The 18,553-nt window shown below is 38.3% G+C and overlaps 1 protein-coding gene across 2 annotated transcripts in view; it reads left to right on the top strand.

The window, feature by feature from the left end:
• Window positions 1–18,553, top strand: part of ATP8A2 (ATPase phospholipid transporting 8A2) — a 278,317-nt gene that overhangs the window by 17,245 nt on the left and 242,519 nt on the right. Inside the window, exons 5-15 of one of the 2 annotated variants that reach the window (XM_009102837.4) lie at window positions 911–951; window positions 2,803–2,876; window positions 5,947–6,016; window positions 7,397–7,524; window positions 8,537–8,648; window positions 9,179–9,344; window positions 11,630–11,757; window positions 12,951–13,028; window positions 15,035–15,123; window positions 15,840–15,884; window positions 17,142–17,217. In XM_009102837.4, coding sequence (XP_009101085.3) covers window positions 911–951; window positions 2,803–2,876; window positions 5,947–6,016; window positions 7,397–7,524; window positions 8,537–8,648; window positions 9,179–9,344; window positions 11,630–11,757; window positions 12,951–13,028; window positions 15,035–15,123; window positions 15,840–15,884; window positions 17,142–17,217 — 1,007 coding nt within the window. The remainder of the gene's footprint in view (window positions 1–910; window positions 952–2,802; window positions 2,877–5,946; window positions 6,017–7,396; window positions 7,525–8,536; window positions 8,649–9,178; window positions 9,345–11,629; window positions 11,758–12,950; window positions 13,029–15,034; window positions 15,124–15,839; window positions 15,885–17,141; window positions 17,218–18,553) is intronic. The other variant, XM_018908513.3, reaches the window with a different exon arrangement.

The raw sequence follows: 18,553 nt of genomic DNA, 5'->3' as shown, positions 1-18,553 counted from the left end.
AAGTAGGGGACTGACCTCTTCAACTCTGATATGCATACTGTACTTTTTAAACACTTTTGAAAACTGGATGCAGCTGCTTTCAATGAAGGTGAACTTGCTCTGCTTGGACTTGTACTGGACTGGGTTACTCAGCAGTAATTGGGCATATTTGACCTTAGTGTTTTGGCTGGAGTAATCTTAAGTATGTGTAAATCACCTAGAGGAGGTGCTTAGGTGGAAAGACATGCTGTGGGGTAAATGATTAATGAGTGTGTTAAGACAGCAGTGTAGAACTAGAGCCCTACAGAAATTGAGGTCTGTTTTAGTACCTTGTTTTCTTTTTCTGGTTTCAATGTGAGCTTCAGAGGTAAGGATTCGCCTTCTGCTGAAGCTGATGGTTGCTTTTTAGTAGGGCTTTGAGTCTGCTTGGCAGTTAAGACTCAGATTTATATGGGCCATGGGTAATGGTAGTAAAGTTGGATGTGCCAGAGTCAAAACATTATGAATAAAATGCATGGAAAAAGATGAGAAGTGAAAATTCTGTGGTAAGTCATACACAGTGTAAAGGTGTTTCTTAATACTGATTGACAGTGGGCAGTAATGCCTTTTGTTTTAAGAAAGGTCATTTCCCAAACAAGAAACAATGCTGCCCATCTGCATGTCAGTATGAAGTGATGCCATGAAGAAATCAGGCCACCAACTGTTGTCTGGCAGGAGATAAAAATTATATAAATATGAAGGGCAGATTCTTCCTCTTTCTTGAAGTCACATGCCCACAGCTGTGAACAAAGAAGTTCCAGCTTCTGAAAAATACATTTCTGATTTTTGTGTTGGTTCCTATTGTGTTTGCTACTGCTGATACAGTTGTTTTGAAATTTGTCTGAATTATGGCTATTTTTTTCTGTAATCTAACTTGAAGCTTTCTTTCCAGTTCTAAGAAATGGGATGTGGCAGAACATTATGTGGAAAGAGGTAAATAAAACCTGAGGATGGGAGGGAGGGAAAGCAAGTGTTCAAGAATTACTCTTGCCAGAATTAATTAGGAGGCTTAGAATTAATGTATACTACATGAGACTTCTCTGTCACTTGGGGTGGGGGGTTGGGAGGGATCCTTTCTGTTGCAGTAGTTAAAATTGCCCTGAGCAAGGCATCTGAGTACCCATTTTTAAATCCTGGTCCTGTGTTACAGTCAAATGCTAATGGACTGTTGTGTTTTTCCTTGTGCAGTTAGTAGGTAAACTGTAAACAGCATTTTGGTTTTAGTCTGCCTAGAAGAGAGTAATTTTCACTGCAATGCTGTACCTCTCCTGCAAGTCTAACAGAGACTTACTTTGCTGCCTGTGCTGAGAAGTCCCTGGGCTTTGAGACTAATTAGTAAGCTGCTTGCTCAAGTAAGAAACACAAGCCCTGCTGCTACCTGAGGCACTTGGGACCCATGTTCTGTGAGGCCCTTGGCCAGGGTCTGGTGAGCTTTATTTCTAAGACCAGGAAGTTGCTGAAATGCCTTAGGAGGTATCGATCTAGTTGTGGCTCTTAGTGCCTTTTAAAGGATAAAATTAGCCCTTTTATCTAGTAATTGAGGAAAAAGTACACCCTTTTAAAACCTCTGAGGAATGAGATCAGTCTCAAGACACCTAAGAGCTATCCTGCTGAAGTGTTAGGCTATAGTAGAAGCTCAGGATTGCCAGGGATTCAGATGGCTAATGTTGGTTCCTGTTTATGCTGTTCCAAATCCTATTTTTGTAGAAAGGACAGTGAATTGAAAGTTTAAGGTCGAACTTGGAATCTGGGTTTTTTATATCCTTAGGCATTTCTTGAATTGACTTGTGTCTGTAACTTCATGTTGTCCAGGTTTGCATTTATTGTTAAGGAATAACAGTTCTGTGTTATCCACCTTGATCACTTTAAGGCAGGCTTCTGACTTTTTCCTTTTTTTTTTTTTTTTTTTTTTTTTGTGCTGAAAGTGGTAGGGAATTTATTTTTAGTGGTATCTGAGTAAAACTAATGAATCTGCTTGTTCAAACATGCCATCTGTTTCCATTTTTATAAATTAATATCTTAAAAGTATTTTAAGCCCATTTCAGACTCTCAGTGCTGCATTGGCATTAAGCAGCTTCATGCTTATTGGGCAAACCTGGTTTACTGTTTTACTGTTTTGAGAGTGCTACTTGACTCTTTTGAGAATGAAAGTCCCATGTATGTGTGACTAACTCAAGGTGCTGGAAAGTCTTAGGCCTGTGTAGGAGGAGAAACAGTATTCCAGAATTCAGAACTCTGCATATCTCAGTCAGGGAAGGACAGGATTCATAGAGATGATACTATTTGCTAGTGACTAGTATAAGCAGTGCATCTAAGGAGAATTGAGGGGAAATGATAGTGATGATTGGGTAGGTAAGTAATACAGGTAAGGAATAGAAGAAAACTCTTGATACTTAATGAAGGTGAAGTTTAAAGATTAAGGTGAAGTTTAAATATGTTTACTAGGGGGAAAAATATGACTAAAGAAAACCCCTGAATTTGGATAATGGCAGAATTATAGAAAAAAGAGAAGTTCACAATTTCTAATTGAGTGTATCTAATCTATCTGATTGAGTGTACCTTTTTTCTCTACATAATTTTATACTTTGCATTCAGAAAAGGGAAGGCTTTGATATTTCCAAACTTGCAGTGAAAAGTACTCTGACTTCCAGAAAAACTGTCTCTAGCTGTTCTGTGCATGATGCTGTTCTTCTGACTGGGTGAAAGAAAATAACCAACTAACATTCCAGACAAGCGAAATGTTTGTTTTTCTCTTCCATGCTACTGTACTCCTGGCCACCACAGGTAGCAGTAGGCGATATTGTGAAGGTCACCAATGGGCAACATCTTCCAGCAGACATGATCATAATATCTACCAGGTATCCTGAATGGCTGTGGAAGTGATGTGTCTGATGAACTGAGGTGCAGAGGACTTGAATCTCTGTATTTGCTATTGATAAAACCAGACATCAGATAGCACTAATTCTATTCCACATCTAAAATCAAATTTCAACAAAATTCAATGACAAAACGTGTTTTTACTAGGCTTTGATTCATGTATCATTCTAAAATGAGGCATTTCACTTTATGAATTGCAGGTACACGATACTCTGTATTGATGAGTTTGTTGGAAGACCGAAGGTCCTTAAGACGAGCTTTGTGCAGTCAGTGGTTCTATGGCCTTCTGAGAATCCCTCCAGTTAAATAAGGAAGCTTAAGTTTTCTTCCAATTAATTCCACTGAGTATTCAGCATATTTTCCTGTGCTCCCCCTGGAAGATTGCTTTTAAATAGTAAATCTGAAAGTCTAGCTCTGTTGGCATCAAGCAACAAAATAGCTTTTGGACTTCATTTGTTCACTACTTCTCTTGGATACAGCACATGTATGGCCCATCTCTAGCTTGGGAGGAACAGTAACCTGTTGAGTCCTTCTTGGTTTAGTTTCAAGTATGGGACAACTTCCTGATGCCCCCCAGGACACATTCAGCCTTCTTGGCTGCCAGGGCACTGTGGACTAATGTTGAACTTTGTACTGACCAGGACCCCCAGGTCCCTTTCTGTGGGATTGCTCTCCCTCATCCCATTCTCCAATCTGTACACATATCCAGGGTTGCCCTGTCCCAGGTGGAGAATCCAGCACTTGCCTTTGTTAAACTTCATATGGTTGGTGGTTGCCCAGCTCTCTCATTTGTCGAGGTCTCATAGTTTCTAGAAGCATTTGAGTGGTACTTGACTGCTAGTCTAGGTTCTAGATGGTGTAGAGCAACTTGAGGCTGAATCAAGACCACAGTTTGCTTAGACAGATGAGGTTTAAACAAAACAACAGCACAGCTTCTGTTCTTAAACATGCTTCTAAAAGACCTTAACCTACCTCCATAGTTCCAACATATGTGTGTGCTCTTCAACAGTGACTGCAGATTGTTCTGTCTCAGGGATTCAGTTCTCTTACATGATCCAACTTTTAAGGGAACTTGTTTTTTTTCAAGCTCCTGTGTTTTCTGCTCCATCCTTCTTGTCTGTGCTGTTTCTGGGAGATTTCAGTTTTTTCTAAGCTATACACAGAAGCTCAGTCTTTTTGAATTACTGCATGATGAAGGATAGAGGTACCTCCATTCCATGGTATATAGTATTGTATTTTTCAAAACAAGCCTCAAACCTTAAATAAGGGGTTGTCAACTTAATATGCAGTTTGGCTGAACTTGGACATCAATAATTTTCTGTTTCAGCATTGAAGAATTTTTTACTTAATAACTTCTCTAATGTATTATACTAAAAACCCCTTCTGACTTATTTCTTAACTGTGTGAGCCAGCTTTTTGTTCTACATTATTCTACTAACCTGCTGTCTTTGATAACCACATAATGAATAGAAAATTTAACCCAAAGCATGTTGATTTGGAAGAAGCTTTGCTTAAAATAAATAGCAATTTCTATGGCAGTTCTGCTTTATAATTGGTATTATTCCCATGATTCCTTTAAATGTCAATACTAAGTGTCCTCAGTTCACCAGAAAGCTCTGCATGTTCTGAAGGGGGTGGATTCTTTTGCTTGTATATGTGGATTTTTCTGTGTCTGAGGTGATTGTCAGAGGCAAAATCGACAGTTGTTTTTATCTTGACTCTCGATTTCCTATGCAGCAAAAAGGTGACATCAGATTTTACATAAAGAATGAATTAACATGAAGGAAAAATATTTTAATTCAAACACAACTTTGCATGGAAACACATCTGCATTTCTCATTTCCACAGTTCATGCCATTTCTGTGGAAATTAGAGGAATTGTATTGCAAAAGGTCTCCTTCCTGAGCTAACCACTTCAGTTGTAGTAGGTAAGGTGTTTGACAGAGGTAAAATTGGAATCAAGCTGGACTCTCATCAGTGTTTTTCTTGGGTTCAGATTCAAATTTACTGTGTAGGAGGGAACAAAGAATAGACTCAACCGCTTTTTCTTTTCAAAGCAAAATTATTGGAGAGAATAATCTAGCTTCCTACTGTGTTAAAAGTACCTGTCCATTTCTTAATTATTGTTTTCCTAAGGAGCCCTTGTTACTGACTGTTCTGTTGATTCAGTACATTTGCTGTTAGAACAATTTGTTACTTTGGAAAAAAACTAGCCATTTATCAAGAGTATGAGAAGTGATATGCTGAAGAAGCATATCAGTGCTTGTGTCCAGGTGGGAAACTGATAGTCCTTAGCAGCCTGAGAAGACAGTGGGCAAAAAAATCATTTTGGTGGTGCCATACAGAGGTTTTGAATCTTGAGTGGCATGTCAGGAAAAGATCTTATAAAAGTACCCTTGCTTATCACAGTTACCACCTATGCAGAGCTCCCGTGTTAGATATAGATAAGAGCTTGACTAATAGAAAGCTCAGTTCCAGGAGGAAGAATTTTGTCCCTATTGGTAAGGGCAGAAACACATCTGGAGGATGCAGGTTACAGCCCTCGATCCTAACAAACCTTCTCATGCTTGAAAAAAAGCTGTTTAGCTGTCACTTTGGGTATACTTCACTTAAGTGGACCTTGCAGACTTGATTTTGTGTGTTCAGTTCACAGACAGAATTCAATAGCAGAAAGGATTGCTGTTCATCCAGACATATCCCCTTTTTATACTGTTCAAGACTTGCTCTTTCATCCATAGCTCTTGCAGTTGGAAGCAATTTATTGGATTGCAATTCAAAGTAATCCACTTTAAGCATCTAAGTTTATAATGACTTGTTAAATTCTTACTGATTTTTGATTTAGACTTGTCCTACTCTGTAGTTTGTTGTATGACCATATCCAAAGACATCTCTTTTAAAAATACACTTTCAGCTTTCATGGTTGTATTCCACCAGTAGGGTTTTCTGTCTTCTGCAGTGCATTGAAGAAGTCTATGGTGGACTGTATTAGTGCAAAAGTAGTGTACAAAAAAGTACTGAGTTTTAATATTGAAAATCTTATACTCCTTACAGTGAACCACAAGCCATGTGCTATATTGAAACAGCTAATCTCGATGGGGAGACGAATCTTAAAATACGACAGGTAAAACAAACTGAATTTAATTTTTTTTTTTTAGGTATTTAATATTAGTTATGAAGCAGCATCTAGCTTGCATGACAACAATACAAGTGCTTTTTTGTTGTTGTTGTTGTTTTAAAAGGCATGTTTTTTCAAGTGGCTGTAATTTGCCTTTTCAACAGATACAAACTCAAGCAGTAATTCATCATCTGCAAGTGTAAGGAACTGACCTGGAGCAGGTATTTTAAGCCCAGAGAGACAAATTAAATAGACCTTGGATGTGTTTTGCTGAAGGTCTAGTTGGTGGAATTTAAGTGCTGTGCATAAAAAAATCAGCTATGTTTGTGATGAGAGTTGCAGTGTCTTCTGTCAGAAGTACTATTTTATGAGCATTTTGCAGAGGCAAAAGCTGAAAAGGATCTTTATAAGTTGATATCTTTGTGATAAGCAGAAGAATTTATTTTGATCTTTCTAGTTTTGTTAAAGAAGTACTGTTGCTTATAGTGTTTAGAAATAGTTAAGAATCTTTGGCTTCTTTAATTAAAAAAAAAAGTTTTTAGATTAGGATTTTGAAATACAGATAATTTGTTTTTAAAAAGCTACACTTGCTTCTTCTTTGCTACATTTGTAGGAACATGACTTACTGTTCCAGATCAGGCTACTGAGTCAGGTCTTGAGCTCTAGTAAGGTTTTAGGACATGCTTAAAATACAAAAATATGGCCTTGCTCTAGCTTGCAGTGCTGCAGTCAAATTCTGCCAAAAGAAACATGAAACGGATTCCTCTTTTAATAGAAAGGCATTGGGGTGCTGTGCATGTGCTCAGATGTAGTATCAATATTTTATGTTGCAGTTGCGTGACAGGCTGATCATTGACCTTGAGCAGGATCAGAGCATATTGGCTGCAGTGGCCCAAGAGAGACTACACTTCAGAATGGCCATATTTAGCAGCCATAACACATCAGTGCAGCTATACTTTGAGAGAAAAAAGCCAAGTCTATTTATACTGCTTTTCTCCTACTTCCTCCTGCACATATCCAACTTTGTCTTTTGTGGATGTTACTTTTCTCTTGGTTAAAGAGGGATCATGTAGGTAATGTGAATATCTTTAGGTAATGTGGATATCTCTGTAGAGAGTTTCAGTTTTGTTAGTAGTTTCCTATGTGAACATAATGAGTCTTCCTTGCAGGAAAGAGGTATTGAATATCAAATAAAAAATTAAAACCCCAAAACATAATGAAAACCAACCCCCCAAAAAACCCCACCAAAGCAAAACAGGACCCTGACTAACAAACCTCCACAGATTTAATTATATTTTGGTTCATAGATGTAAAAAGGAAGCAACATTTTCCTGGGTTGCCTTCTAATAGCTGTTTTTGTCAAGAATTTCCTATTGTTCTGTGCAGGGTTTGTCTCAAACTGCTAGTCTCCAGTCCAGGGAAGAATTGATGAAAGTGTCTGGGAGGATAGAATGTGAAGGACCCAACCGCCATCTCTATGACTTCACTGGAAACTTGCGCTTGGATGGTCAAAGGTATGGACAACAAAGCCATGAATTCATTTGGCTGGGAAAAATGTTTCCTCTGCTCTTGTAGTCTGGAACTCTGAGCACATGCATGTTTTTGCTGGAGAAGAGGAGGGTAATAATTAATGTTTATTAATCAGAGCATCTGCCAGTATAAGATAACACAGTTCTGTCTTTGTATGCAGCCTTCTGCTTGTTATGGAAGTATTGATTTCTTTGTAATTAATGGTGATATTTTATTAAAAGGTACATCTAAAGAGAAGGACTCAAGGAAATGGTTGGGGTTTTTAGGGCTTTCTTGTTACACAAGATACACAGAGGAAATAGAAACCTTTCCCTTTCAACAAGAGCCAAAGGCTGCACCAAGGTCAGGTTTGTAGAGAAAAGTGATCCCAGAACCTGGAGGCTTTGTCAGTGTGACTGGTTTCTGGAACTCTTGAAAGAAAAGTATGTCATTTTAGTACTGGAATTCACAGATTGTGACAGGTTGGTAGGAACATACATGTTATATTTGGCTGTACCTGTTTTCCTTCACCAAATGTATATTCCCTGGGCAGCTCGGTGCAAGAATAGCAGATGATCATTGCATCCCACATGGAAGTCATGTGGTTGATACAGGCTTTCTCAAATGCTTGTTTAATTGTGTATTTGATATAGTGTGCTTGAAATGGATGGTCTCTGCAAGTTTGATGCTTCTCTGTCCTTGATGTGAGAGAGAATGTATTAGCCAAGGTCAAGTGCAGAATAAGCTTATTTATGGCTGCCACATAATTTCTCAAGTTCTAGATAACTGGAGCAGCTTTGGTCCTACTGTGCTTTAGTAGGAATTAGACAGACTTACAGAGGTTTTTGTGCTTTCTTAGTTGTGTGAACAATCTAAGCTCATTATATTGCTATTACAGTCTTCTCTTGTTGTTTAGGGTTGTTTTTATTATTAACTGGGGAGCAAGGCTGGGAGTAGAACTGTCTTCTTTAATGTGTTACCAAGAACTGGAAGATTCCTGAACTTCTTCTTTTGCAGCCCAGTTCCTGTTGGTCCAGATCAGATCTTGCTGAGAGGTGCACAACTGAGAAACACTCAGTGGGTCTTGGGTATTGTGGTGTATACAGGTCACGATACAAAACTCATGCAGGTAAAGGTTTTAAGGGGATTAAGGGTATGTTTTGATAGAAGTTGGTCATATTTCCTGTATTCTCATTGTCATTGACTTGATATTATGAAATACTTTGTCTCCTTATAGTTGTTTAAGGCTTGGAGGCCCTGAGGAATACAGGGGTCCATTGTGTACTCCATTTTGCATGTGCACATGTGCGAACACACACCAAAGTGAAAGCAGGTCAATATGTAAGGAGAATTAACTTTCATCTTGATTTATCTGGTAGCTGGATGGCATTTAAAACTGAGGCTTAACAGCTGAGGACATAACCTAATTATCTCCATGATTATTACTAAGACAACAGTCCTGTATTTCCTTAATGTCAGGGAGTGCCTGGTGAGACCAGCAACATGTATATGCTGCTGAGCATCAGTGGGATGGACAGCAGGTGCTCTAATGGACTCTGAAAGTAAAGACTGAGTTTGCTTCTGCATTTTTCTCTTGTAAAAGCCATTGCCAGGTTCTTTCTGTTTTTTTTTTTTTTTTTTTCTCCTGCTGCTGTTCAGAATTCAACCAAAGCACCTCTGAAGAGATCAAACGTGGAGAAAGTGACTAACATGCAGATCCTGGTTTTGTTCTGTATTCTCCTGGTAATGGCCCTTGTGAGTTCTGTAGGTGCCTTATTATGGAACAGAACGCACGGCGAAGTTGTCTGGTACCTTGGCTCCAACAGTGAGTATGCAGGCACTGGGCCAGTGATGTATCACACTGCAGGGGCAGCCAGGCTCTTACCTTCACTGAATTAATCCATGAAATAAGAAATAATTTAAAAAAACCACAAAAAACCCCCCACATCTTACTAGTTTTTTGATGACTTTTTTTTTTTTTTTTTTTTTTTTTAAGAATATGCTGACATAAGTGAGCTTCCCAGTGAGGCTTCTAAAGGTTAGGTAAATATCACTGGGCTAGCACCCAAGGAGCAGGGCAGAAACAGAAGAGGGGCAAGAGTTACTCTTGGATATCTGGTGTTCACTTTTTTCATCTCTGTGGAGATACCATACATGAATTTTTTCTCAGGGGGGGTCATGTACTGCAGCCTTATGTGTGTCTGACTGTATTTGACTGCAGGATGGGGAGTATCAGTCTGATACTGACTTCAGCTATACTTATATACAGATGCAAAGAATTTCTCTTTACTTATTTCAGTTAGAAATGCTGATCTGCTCTTTTAGAGAAAATTGAAATGGTGAATGTCACAATTCTTATTTATTGGGTAAAGTTTCTGTCTTTAGCTTCTCTTACCTTGTTGAGAGAAAACAAATCTCTTAGCAAAATTATTTGAAGGGTTTTATTTGATTTTTCTTAGTCCTCAGATTTGTTAGTTCCTTATCAGAGATGGACGTGAGCAATGAAGTACTCCCCAGCAGACTTTTGAGAAGGTTACATTAGCTGTAAAATGTGGTGTTAAAAGCTTTTTGAGATGCAGATCTTAAAGCAGTTATCACAAACTGCAAATGGCTTGTCTGCTGATGATGCAAAACAGATGGCAAGTGTATCTTCTGCAGTTTAAGAATTGTAGTTGTGGTAGTAATGAAAAGAAAACACATAGGAATAGCATGGAAATGCCCCATATTTGATTCTGGGTTTTGTTAGTTGTAATGTCTTCTTGTAGCAGTGTCAGCACTTTTCAGAATTTCCTGCCTGCTCTCCCCTTGTTTTTAAATGAGTAAGTTTAAATTTGTGCCTTCCAATGACAGAAGTAGTACTGGAAAAGATGAATGCAATGAACCCTTGAACTTGCAATATAAAACAGGTGCAACTTGCAGTAGACTAAGATGACATTATAGTACATGTAGATGTGTTTTTGTAAATAGAATGCACGATTTCCATGCCTTCTGTAACTGCCACACACAGAAAAGAAACTTTTTCAGGTTTGGCAGGTGGATGTTAAATTTTGGTTAAATGTCTCATCTCTGTAAAATTTTATTGGAAAATGTTCCAATACCAAGCATGCTTGTGCTTTCTGTAAACTTAACAAAGATATGGAATTAGGGTGTACTCACACCCTAATGGGGTGCCTTTGTCCAAACTCTGATCTTTATTAGGCTTCAGCAATTTGCTCTGGATTCTCTCTCCTCCAAGTTTGCTCCCCTGACTTCTAATTAACTTATGATGCTGAAAACCCTTAGTTGTGGACTCTGACCCTGTTGTGCTGGGTGTTCTGTGTGCTGACTGAAGTGCCTCTCTAAGTTTCTAGGGAAGTGGAGAGCATACAAATGTGGAGACTTTGATTGTAAAAAGAGGCTGCAGGCAGCCCTGTGACCAGGAGCCTTCGTCCTGTGTCTCTGCTGAGACTTGTGCCTTCCTACTGGCTGTCTATAAATGCTTCCTCTTCCCTTTAGGACCAGTTATGATGGTAGACTTATTTGGGCAAGTTGTCCAGTGTTGTCACCATTAATAACAGCTTCTTTGATTAAGCAGGGTGCCTTAGTTAATATACCAGGCAAGTGTTTAACAGTCAACTTGTTCTTGTTGATTTCTTTTGTAAGGGTAAGTTCTCAATTCTGACAATGATGTCAGATTTTAGAACTAATTTCAGTGTTTATTTTTTGTTTCCTAACTCCCCTGAGGCAATTAGGCACTCTCTGAAAAATTGTTATATTACTAGTGACACTGGGGGCTCTTAATTGGGCAGTTGACAGATTAGATAAATGTCTAAATTGGGTTATAGTGGGCAATATTGTACTTCTCACCATCTGTCTAGCAAAAATTGTTCAGAAAGTGTTCCATTCTTTTATATATAGCCTCACCAACCTTGCCCTTCTTCACCTGGTATGGTGTGGGTGTTTTATCTATCTCCTGTTGAAATCAATATCAAAATGGCCCTTACACTAGGCATCAACACAGTAGCTTATTATTTTGGCTTTGTGAAATCTGATTAGGTGAACTGCATAAAGATGATAGCCCCTATACCACTCAGACTTGTCTGCTAATGTCCTGTGTCTTTTGATCCACAGAAATGCTGTCTGTCAACTTTGGATACAATCTGCTAACGTTTATAATCTTGTACAACAACCTTATTCCAATCAGCCTTCTGGTGACATTGGAAGTTGTCAAGTTTACTCAGGCTCTTTTTATAAATTGGGTAAGTAGCAAGAGTGAATGTATCTCAGTTCTGGATGTTGACATTTAAAATAAAAACACACTTAACATCTTAGTGAGATTTTCTAATTACTTTCTGATGTAGCTTCTGGGAAAGGCAGAGGGAAACTCAGGTTTTATTCTATATCAGTTCTGTGTTTCACAGAAATTAAAAAATCTAGTCACAGGAAGGTCCCCTGTGCAAACCATCACTTGTATTTTAGACTTTTAGGATGGGAAGGAAGCTTCAGCTCTTGGTTGAAGGAGGTCTCTCTCTTGGCTGATTCACATTCAGTAATTATCTTTTGAAAACTCTTCAGTGTCTTATAGCTTCTCTGAGACATAGCAGGGGGCAAGACTGGACTTGTTTGATGGTGTGGCTTTTTTTGTTGTTGTTGGTTTTGTTGGTTTTTTGGTGGTTTTTTGTTTGTTTGTGTTTTGGTTTTGGGGTGGTTTTTTTGTGTTGTTTTTACATCCTGAGGCTGGTCTTAAGGTCACCTCTGGAATGGACCATAATGTTTTTGTAAGGAGATAAGTTGATGCAAAGTGATCCCTCTATTCAGGGAAGCTTTGACTTCAAAATGTCTTTCAAGTTGTGGGCCAAAAATACTGTGGCGGTGGCTTTTAAGCTGGACAAAACCAAGAAGAATACCTTTTGTTGGTTTGCATTAATCCTTGGACTTTGAGTAATATAGTAGGTTCCTATAAAACAAGTGTAATCAAAGTTTGATATGACTGTTCCTTGAGCTGCTTGTAATGTAGTAGGTGTGCATCTCAGAGAAGTTGCTTGGGTTTGTGTAGCAGCTGTTTGTTTGTAGTAACAGAAGTTTATTTCATGGATCCACTGAAATTGTCTCATAGATGTGGCTGGAGCAACTGATTGTTGTAACTGATGACCTATGATTAGCATGGCTAATGCATTAACTTCTTTCTACTGTACTGAGTTTGGTTTTTTCTGTTGCACCTTTAGTTTATTAACTACCCATAGTTCAATCTGTCTTTTCTCATGTCCCTGGAGGATGGAGGTGTACTTTGGAAAGGAGGCACCCATATTCATCCTGGGATGATGTTTGTCTCAAGCATTCAGAATGCTTGCTCATAGCATTAAGACAGTCTAGCCAAGCAGGAGCTGACTAAAAGAAGAACAGAGACTTTAGTGTTTAATTTGCATAAGTCTTAATTTTGCTCTCATTTCAGGACATAGATATGTATTACCCTGAAACAGATACACCTGCAATGGCCAGAACCTCAAACCTTAATGAGGAACTTGGGCAGGTAAGATAGCATTTTCTGAAGTGCCATGATTGTGATATACTCTTTCAAGAGTGAAGATATGAGAGCAAGATGTATAAGATTGTACAAGATGTACAAATCAGCTTTATTTTGTTGCTCTGTGGCTTAGGTTAATGAGACATTTTTATTTTCTCAAGTCTGAGTCTTACAAGTGAAATATTGAAATCACAGGATTAAATTTAATGTCATATAGGCAGTTTTATGTTTGGGAATTGAAACTATTTCTTATGTTCACTCTAAACTTTATTCTCAAAGGTCTTGGAGAGATGCTCTGTGATTTTTACTGTCTATACCAGAACAGAACATACAGGGCTAGACTTATTAGTTTTTGATGTTTCTGACTACTTCACAGGAGATGCAAGTAAAAAGGAATGCAGTTGTATTCCTAATTTAGATATTGTGTTCCTTCAAGCATTTCTATTTTCCATTCAAATAAGGATAACTGCATATTAACTTCTAGTTGTTGTAGGTTTGTTTATTGTGCAAATAACATTTCTTCAAACTGGAAGGGCTTCCCAAAACAAGCTTACTGGATAATATGACTTTGCTATTGGAATTTTGTAATACTGTTAAAAAATGGCAGCTTTTTCCTTGACCATCAAGGTTATAGGTCTGTAACTGAACTATGTGAACTTCGTAACAGGCATGAATTTAGTATTAGAGACAACATTATGTATTTAAAATACATAATAATATTCTGTTCAGTAGGGGGGCAGTCAATATTGTTCCTGCTTAATCTGATCAGCATTTTTCTTATGAATGCTGAAATTTTATTTCTGTTTAAATCACTTTGATGTGAAGTTATCAACCTCTAAATGATGGTGTTATTTTTGCCTGAAGTAAAGGATGTGTGGCATAATGTATGTTGGTAGCCCATATGTTATTTTCAGGATTGGCTTACTAGTGATTGTGTGTAACTAGACTGAATTTTTTATTTCTTTATCGAATTACGTGTTCACAGATGCCCTTAATAGTTTTGTTTTATGGTTAAATTATTAATGATTTAAAATTCCTCAGAAGTGTGGGCACCTACTTTGACTTCTGGCTTGCAAAGGCTCTGTTTCCAATGCTGTATTCATGAACAGTATAGTGCACAACTAAAGGATGTTACAAGTAGTGTAGGGAACTGTCTTGAGCTGAATGGCAATTATTGAGGAAAAGCTTCTTCTAACTCTAGTAAAATTATTTTGGTCTGTGAGTTGTCTAACTCTTTCATGTTATCACCATCCCTTCCTGGTTCAAGGTCTTTCCTCGTGCAGAGGTACAACTGTTGTATCATTAACTTGCTATGAGTTTTGTTCTGTTATGGCCCTTGGAAGGTGGGAATTTTCAATCTGCTAATGCTCCATGAAGTTGCTTTGATAGGGTTGCCTCCAAGTTCTCCCTTAAAATCACTGTTTCCATTAAGGGATTATTACTTTGGGCAGTGCTGACTGTGGCTGTGTGTTGTGTATTTTAGGACTGCTCATGGGTGAACATGAGATAAAATAGCTTTTGTTTGCCTGCAGAGTACCAGTTGGACTTACTCTAGCATATCTCTGCTTATAGGTAGGGGAAAAAAATGCCCAAACATTCCTGGTGATCTTTGAAACACAGAATGTCTTCAGTGTGTAAAATTCCAGTGAGTCTTCAACAAGCCCAAGAGTTTTTGATTTCACTTCTAATCACTCTTTGAGATTAGTACAGTTGAAAGATTTGGTAAATGTCCAGGTAGTGCAACCAAGTACATCTGTAGTGATCACACTAGAGCCTTGGCAATTGATACTTACTATTTGAGCCTTTCCACATTTGGAGATAAAGAATTAATGCAATTAAATGATTTGCCTGATTTTTGTTCTGTAGATTTGGTAGACAAATCAAGCTGTAATAAGTCTGCATTGGCCAATATTTTGACATTTGAGCAATATGATTCTTAGTATCCTCCTGTTTTCTGCTTTGAGTTTTATTACTATACAAGTTGAAAATCAGACCTGTTTTTTCCCTTCCAGGTAAAATACCTGTTTTCTGATAAAACAGGTACTCTAACATGCAATATCATGAACTTTAAGAAATGCAGTATTGCTGGAGTGACATATGGGTAGGTATGACTTTTAAAAAAACTCTGTAGCTTAATGCGTGTGTTTTATTCTGGTACAAAATTTTATATTGAAAAAGGATTAGAACATTCTGTTCTTCAATTTTTGTTCTAGCATATTTTGTGGTCTTAATTAGTAGTTTTTATTTTCCTGTCCTGCAGCAGAAATTATGGAAGTCAAACCTGGGGAGTACTTCATATGAAGCAAAGAAACTTGCTTCCTAACTTACCTGATCATGATTTAAACAAAACCAGAAGTGCTAAATAAGTTCTGGCCTTTCAAGAGGGAAAAAGTTGCAGTCCAAGGGTAGCAATTATCAGTCATATTTCTGTGACTTGAGAAGAGCCAGAATTTTGTTAGAACAGTGTAGTTGTAGTTATAGAGCTTAATATTCCTTGAACAAGAGGGATGGACACTTGCTTACTGGTTTAATTCTGTTCTGTCAAAAGGATCCCTTTGAGTCATCTACATCTTTGTATTTGCTTCATGTTAAATGGGTAGTCTTAAGACCTTGGTGCGAGTTAACCTTTGAATTTCATGTTAGCTAAATTAGATATCTCAAAAGGCAGAAAATTTGATTCAAATGTATGAACAGCTGAATCCATGGTTCCAGCATATGTTTTTGTGGGATGACTCATTGATCTTCGCCTTCTACCTATTTTTTTTTTTTGTTACTAAAGTGGAATAAATGTTCTTTTTTCCTTTTTCTACTCCTCAGTCACTTTCCCGAGTTGGAAAGAGAACGTTCATCAGAAGACTTCAGGTAAATACATTCCAAGATGTTTATGTTCTGTATAGCAGAGTGGGTACAATCTATATAAAGACTGCTTTCCAATTTGGGACTGGAAGAAGCCCAAGGGAGGAATGCATTTGAGTAAAATGGTCTTCCAGTGGGAGCCTAATGCGGAGCTGGTGGGTGGTGATGGAGATAGAAATTTCATATGTGAGAGGGGTGAGGAATAGGCAGTGGCTGGGGTGGCTGGGATGCTAATGCAGTGCTTATTTAGAATTGCAGACAGTCAAGTTAAAAGCTAAAATTAACCTACTTTGCAGGAACCTTACCCCTAGCTAGAGGCTGAGTGTTGCTCTTTATGATCATGGAGTTCAGGAGTGAAGAGAATAGGAAGAAAAGGGACTTCTTTATTAAAGTGCTATGTTTTAGTAATTAATCATGTCCAGAGAATCCTTCTTGTTTTTATTGGGAACTTTAATGAATAGAGGTGATGGGTCTGTCCCATTCCACAGAAACTAGTGAAGACCCCAAGGTGTTACAAGGTATCAGTGAAACACCTTGAGATTATTGGGAAGACGGGGAAGAGCCAGGGAGGGCTGACATGGATTTGAATGGCAAAAATAGGGAAAAAGTGAATTCCCACCCAAGAAACAGGTGAACACTGAATGCTGTTAGAAAAGCACTTGGTGGTCAGCTAAGCTGGGCTTCTCCACTGGTCCAGCTCATTTTTATGATCATGTTGTAGGAAGGTGATAAAATTATATGTTTCTTCTGCTGAGAGGTAATTTCTATAGATCCCTTTTTTTTTCCAATATGTTGCTGTTTCTTTAATTGCTGTTTTCTTTCCTTGAACCTTTCTTTTTTATTCAGTTCTGTGAAAGTTTTTTCTAGGTACGCACTTGGAGACTTAAAATCCTCTAGGAGTCAGCTTGAATCAGATTGCTCTGACTAGGGAGGGAATTTAGGGATATTGAACATCAATATATTTTATGAGCAAGCTACCCTGAAATCCATTTATCATAAATATGCTTAAAAACTGCTGTTGCTACATCTGTCCCAGGAACTGCATTGAATCTTCTGAAATACACTGTCAACCATAACCACTTTGAGTTTCTTGCTGGTGTTCATTTTCAGCACTTGCTGCATTACTCATATGATCTTTTCACAATGCTTTCAAGGACACTGGAGTCTTACTTTGCTTTTTAAATTTGTTTCCCAAGAAACTAGATGAAGTACTGAGATTGGCAATGTTGCCACTTGTTTGAATATGCTTGTTTTGCTCTGCAGCCAGCTACCTCCTTCCACCAGTGAATCGTGTGAATTTGATGACCCAAGACTGCTGCAAAACATTGAAAATGATCATGTAAGTCTGCTCTTTGAATATCACGCCTCTTAAATGCCCTATTCTGGGCTTGTCTGGAATTGAATGCTGAACAAATCTATTTGTGTGATTAAGTCTGCTCTGTGAGTGTGTCATGCAAGCACAGAGGGGGTAAATTGGAATCAAAATAGCTCCCTCCAACGCCTTTCTGCCTACTTGTCTTACAATTGAATTAAAGAGGCAATGGCATTGATACAGATTCTAGCTACCTCTAAAGCAGCTTCATATATTCTGTGGTATATGGAAGATAATGCTTTGTAACAAGTTATGATAGAAATTAAAATTCTTTAAAAGAAAAAGTACTTGGAGTGTTGAAATATCTATACCATTTTTAACTGTATTCTGTAGTATTACAAGGTGGTTCTGGAATGAGCCTTAAGTATTACAAGTGTTTGGAATTCCAGTTATGTCAGGGATGTAAGAGGTGGGAATTAATTGCAAATTCAAGTTTGACATGAGCCTTAATGATTAGTAGTCTTAGCCTAGCTGTTGAGTCCTAAAGGGACCTAGTCTTTACAGTGTCAGTTCATTGTTTATTTGGAAGTCATGTGGCTATGAAGTGTCTGACTGGACACCAGACAATTAATTCACTTGCCAAAAAGCATGACCCTTGTTCTCTGCAGGCTGTCTCACAGTCTGGGGTCTGAGCACAGGCAAGCACAAACTCAATCAGCTGATTGCTCTCCTTAGTGTAGCTTCTGCAACTGGGCTGGTTTAGTTTAGTATGAGCACCTAAATTATACTTGCAATATAAAGTTCGTGTGCAGGAAAGCTTTGCTTTCTGTCCTGCTGTGTAGTACTTCAGAACTGCAGCATGGTGTGAATGCTACAAGGGAATAATTACTTGGTGTGGCACTATGTATTCTGCAGGGTGATGGAGCCTAAAGGTGGCTCCTGTGCTCTAATCTCCAGCAAGGTGACCCACTCAGGACAGTGCCCTGGTTTCCTATCTGGCTTTTGTACTCTTGTACTCTGGAAAGATTTCCCACTGGACATGACTTGCAGCCAAGATTTGTGCATGTCCTGTTCCTTTGTATCTTGTTTGTTCATTTATGGTTACAGTTATGGCTTATGGCACTTGCTGACTCCAGGTGTTCATTCTGGTTTTGGTGTAGACTGCAGGTAAAATGTCTTGGAGCTCTTTCTGGCTGCTGTTGCTTTAGGTATGCATAGGGAAAAATGCTTTGGTATATTTTAATAGAGTCAGCAGAAGAGATGCATCTCAAATAAGCTGTGAGATGGAATTTCTCACCTAGCCTTGAGATGGCCTCTTATTTTAGGGCTACCTAGATATTTGATCTTCTCTGGGTAGTTTCTG

The sequence above is a fragment of the Serinus canaria genome, chromosome 1, assembly GCF_022539315.1.
Source record: "Serinus canaria isolate serCan28SL12 chromosome 1, serCan2020, whole genome shotgun sequence".
NCBI classification, from domain to species: Eukaryota; Metazoa; Chordata; class Aves; order Passeriformes; family Fringillidae; genus Serinus; species Serinus canaria.
Note: the sequence above shows the minus strand (reverse complement) of the source record. Positions and strands in the feature narration are given on the sequence as shown.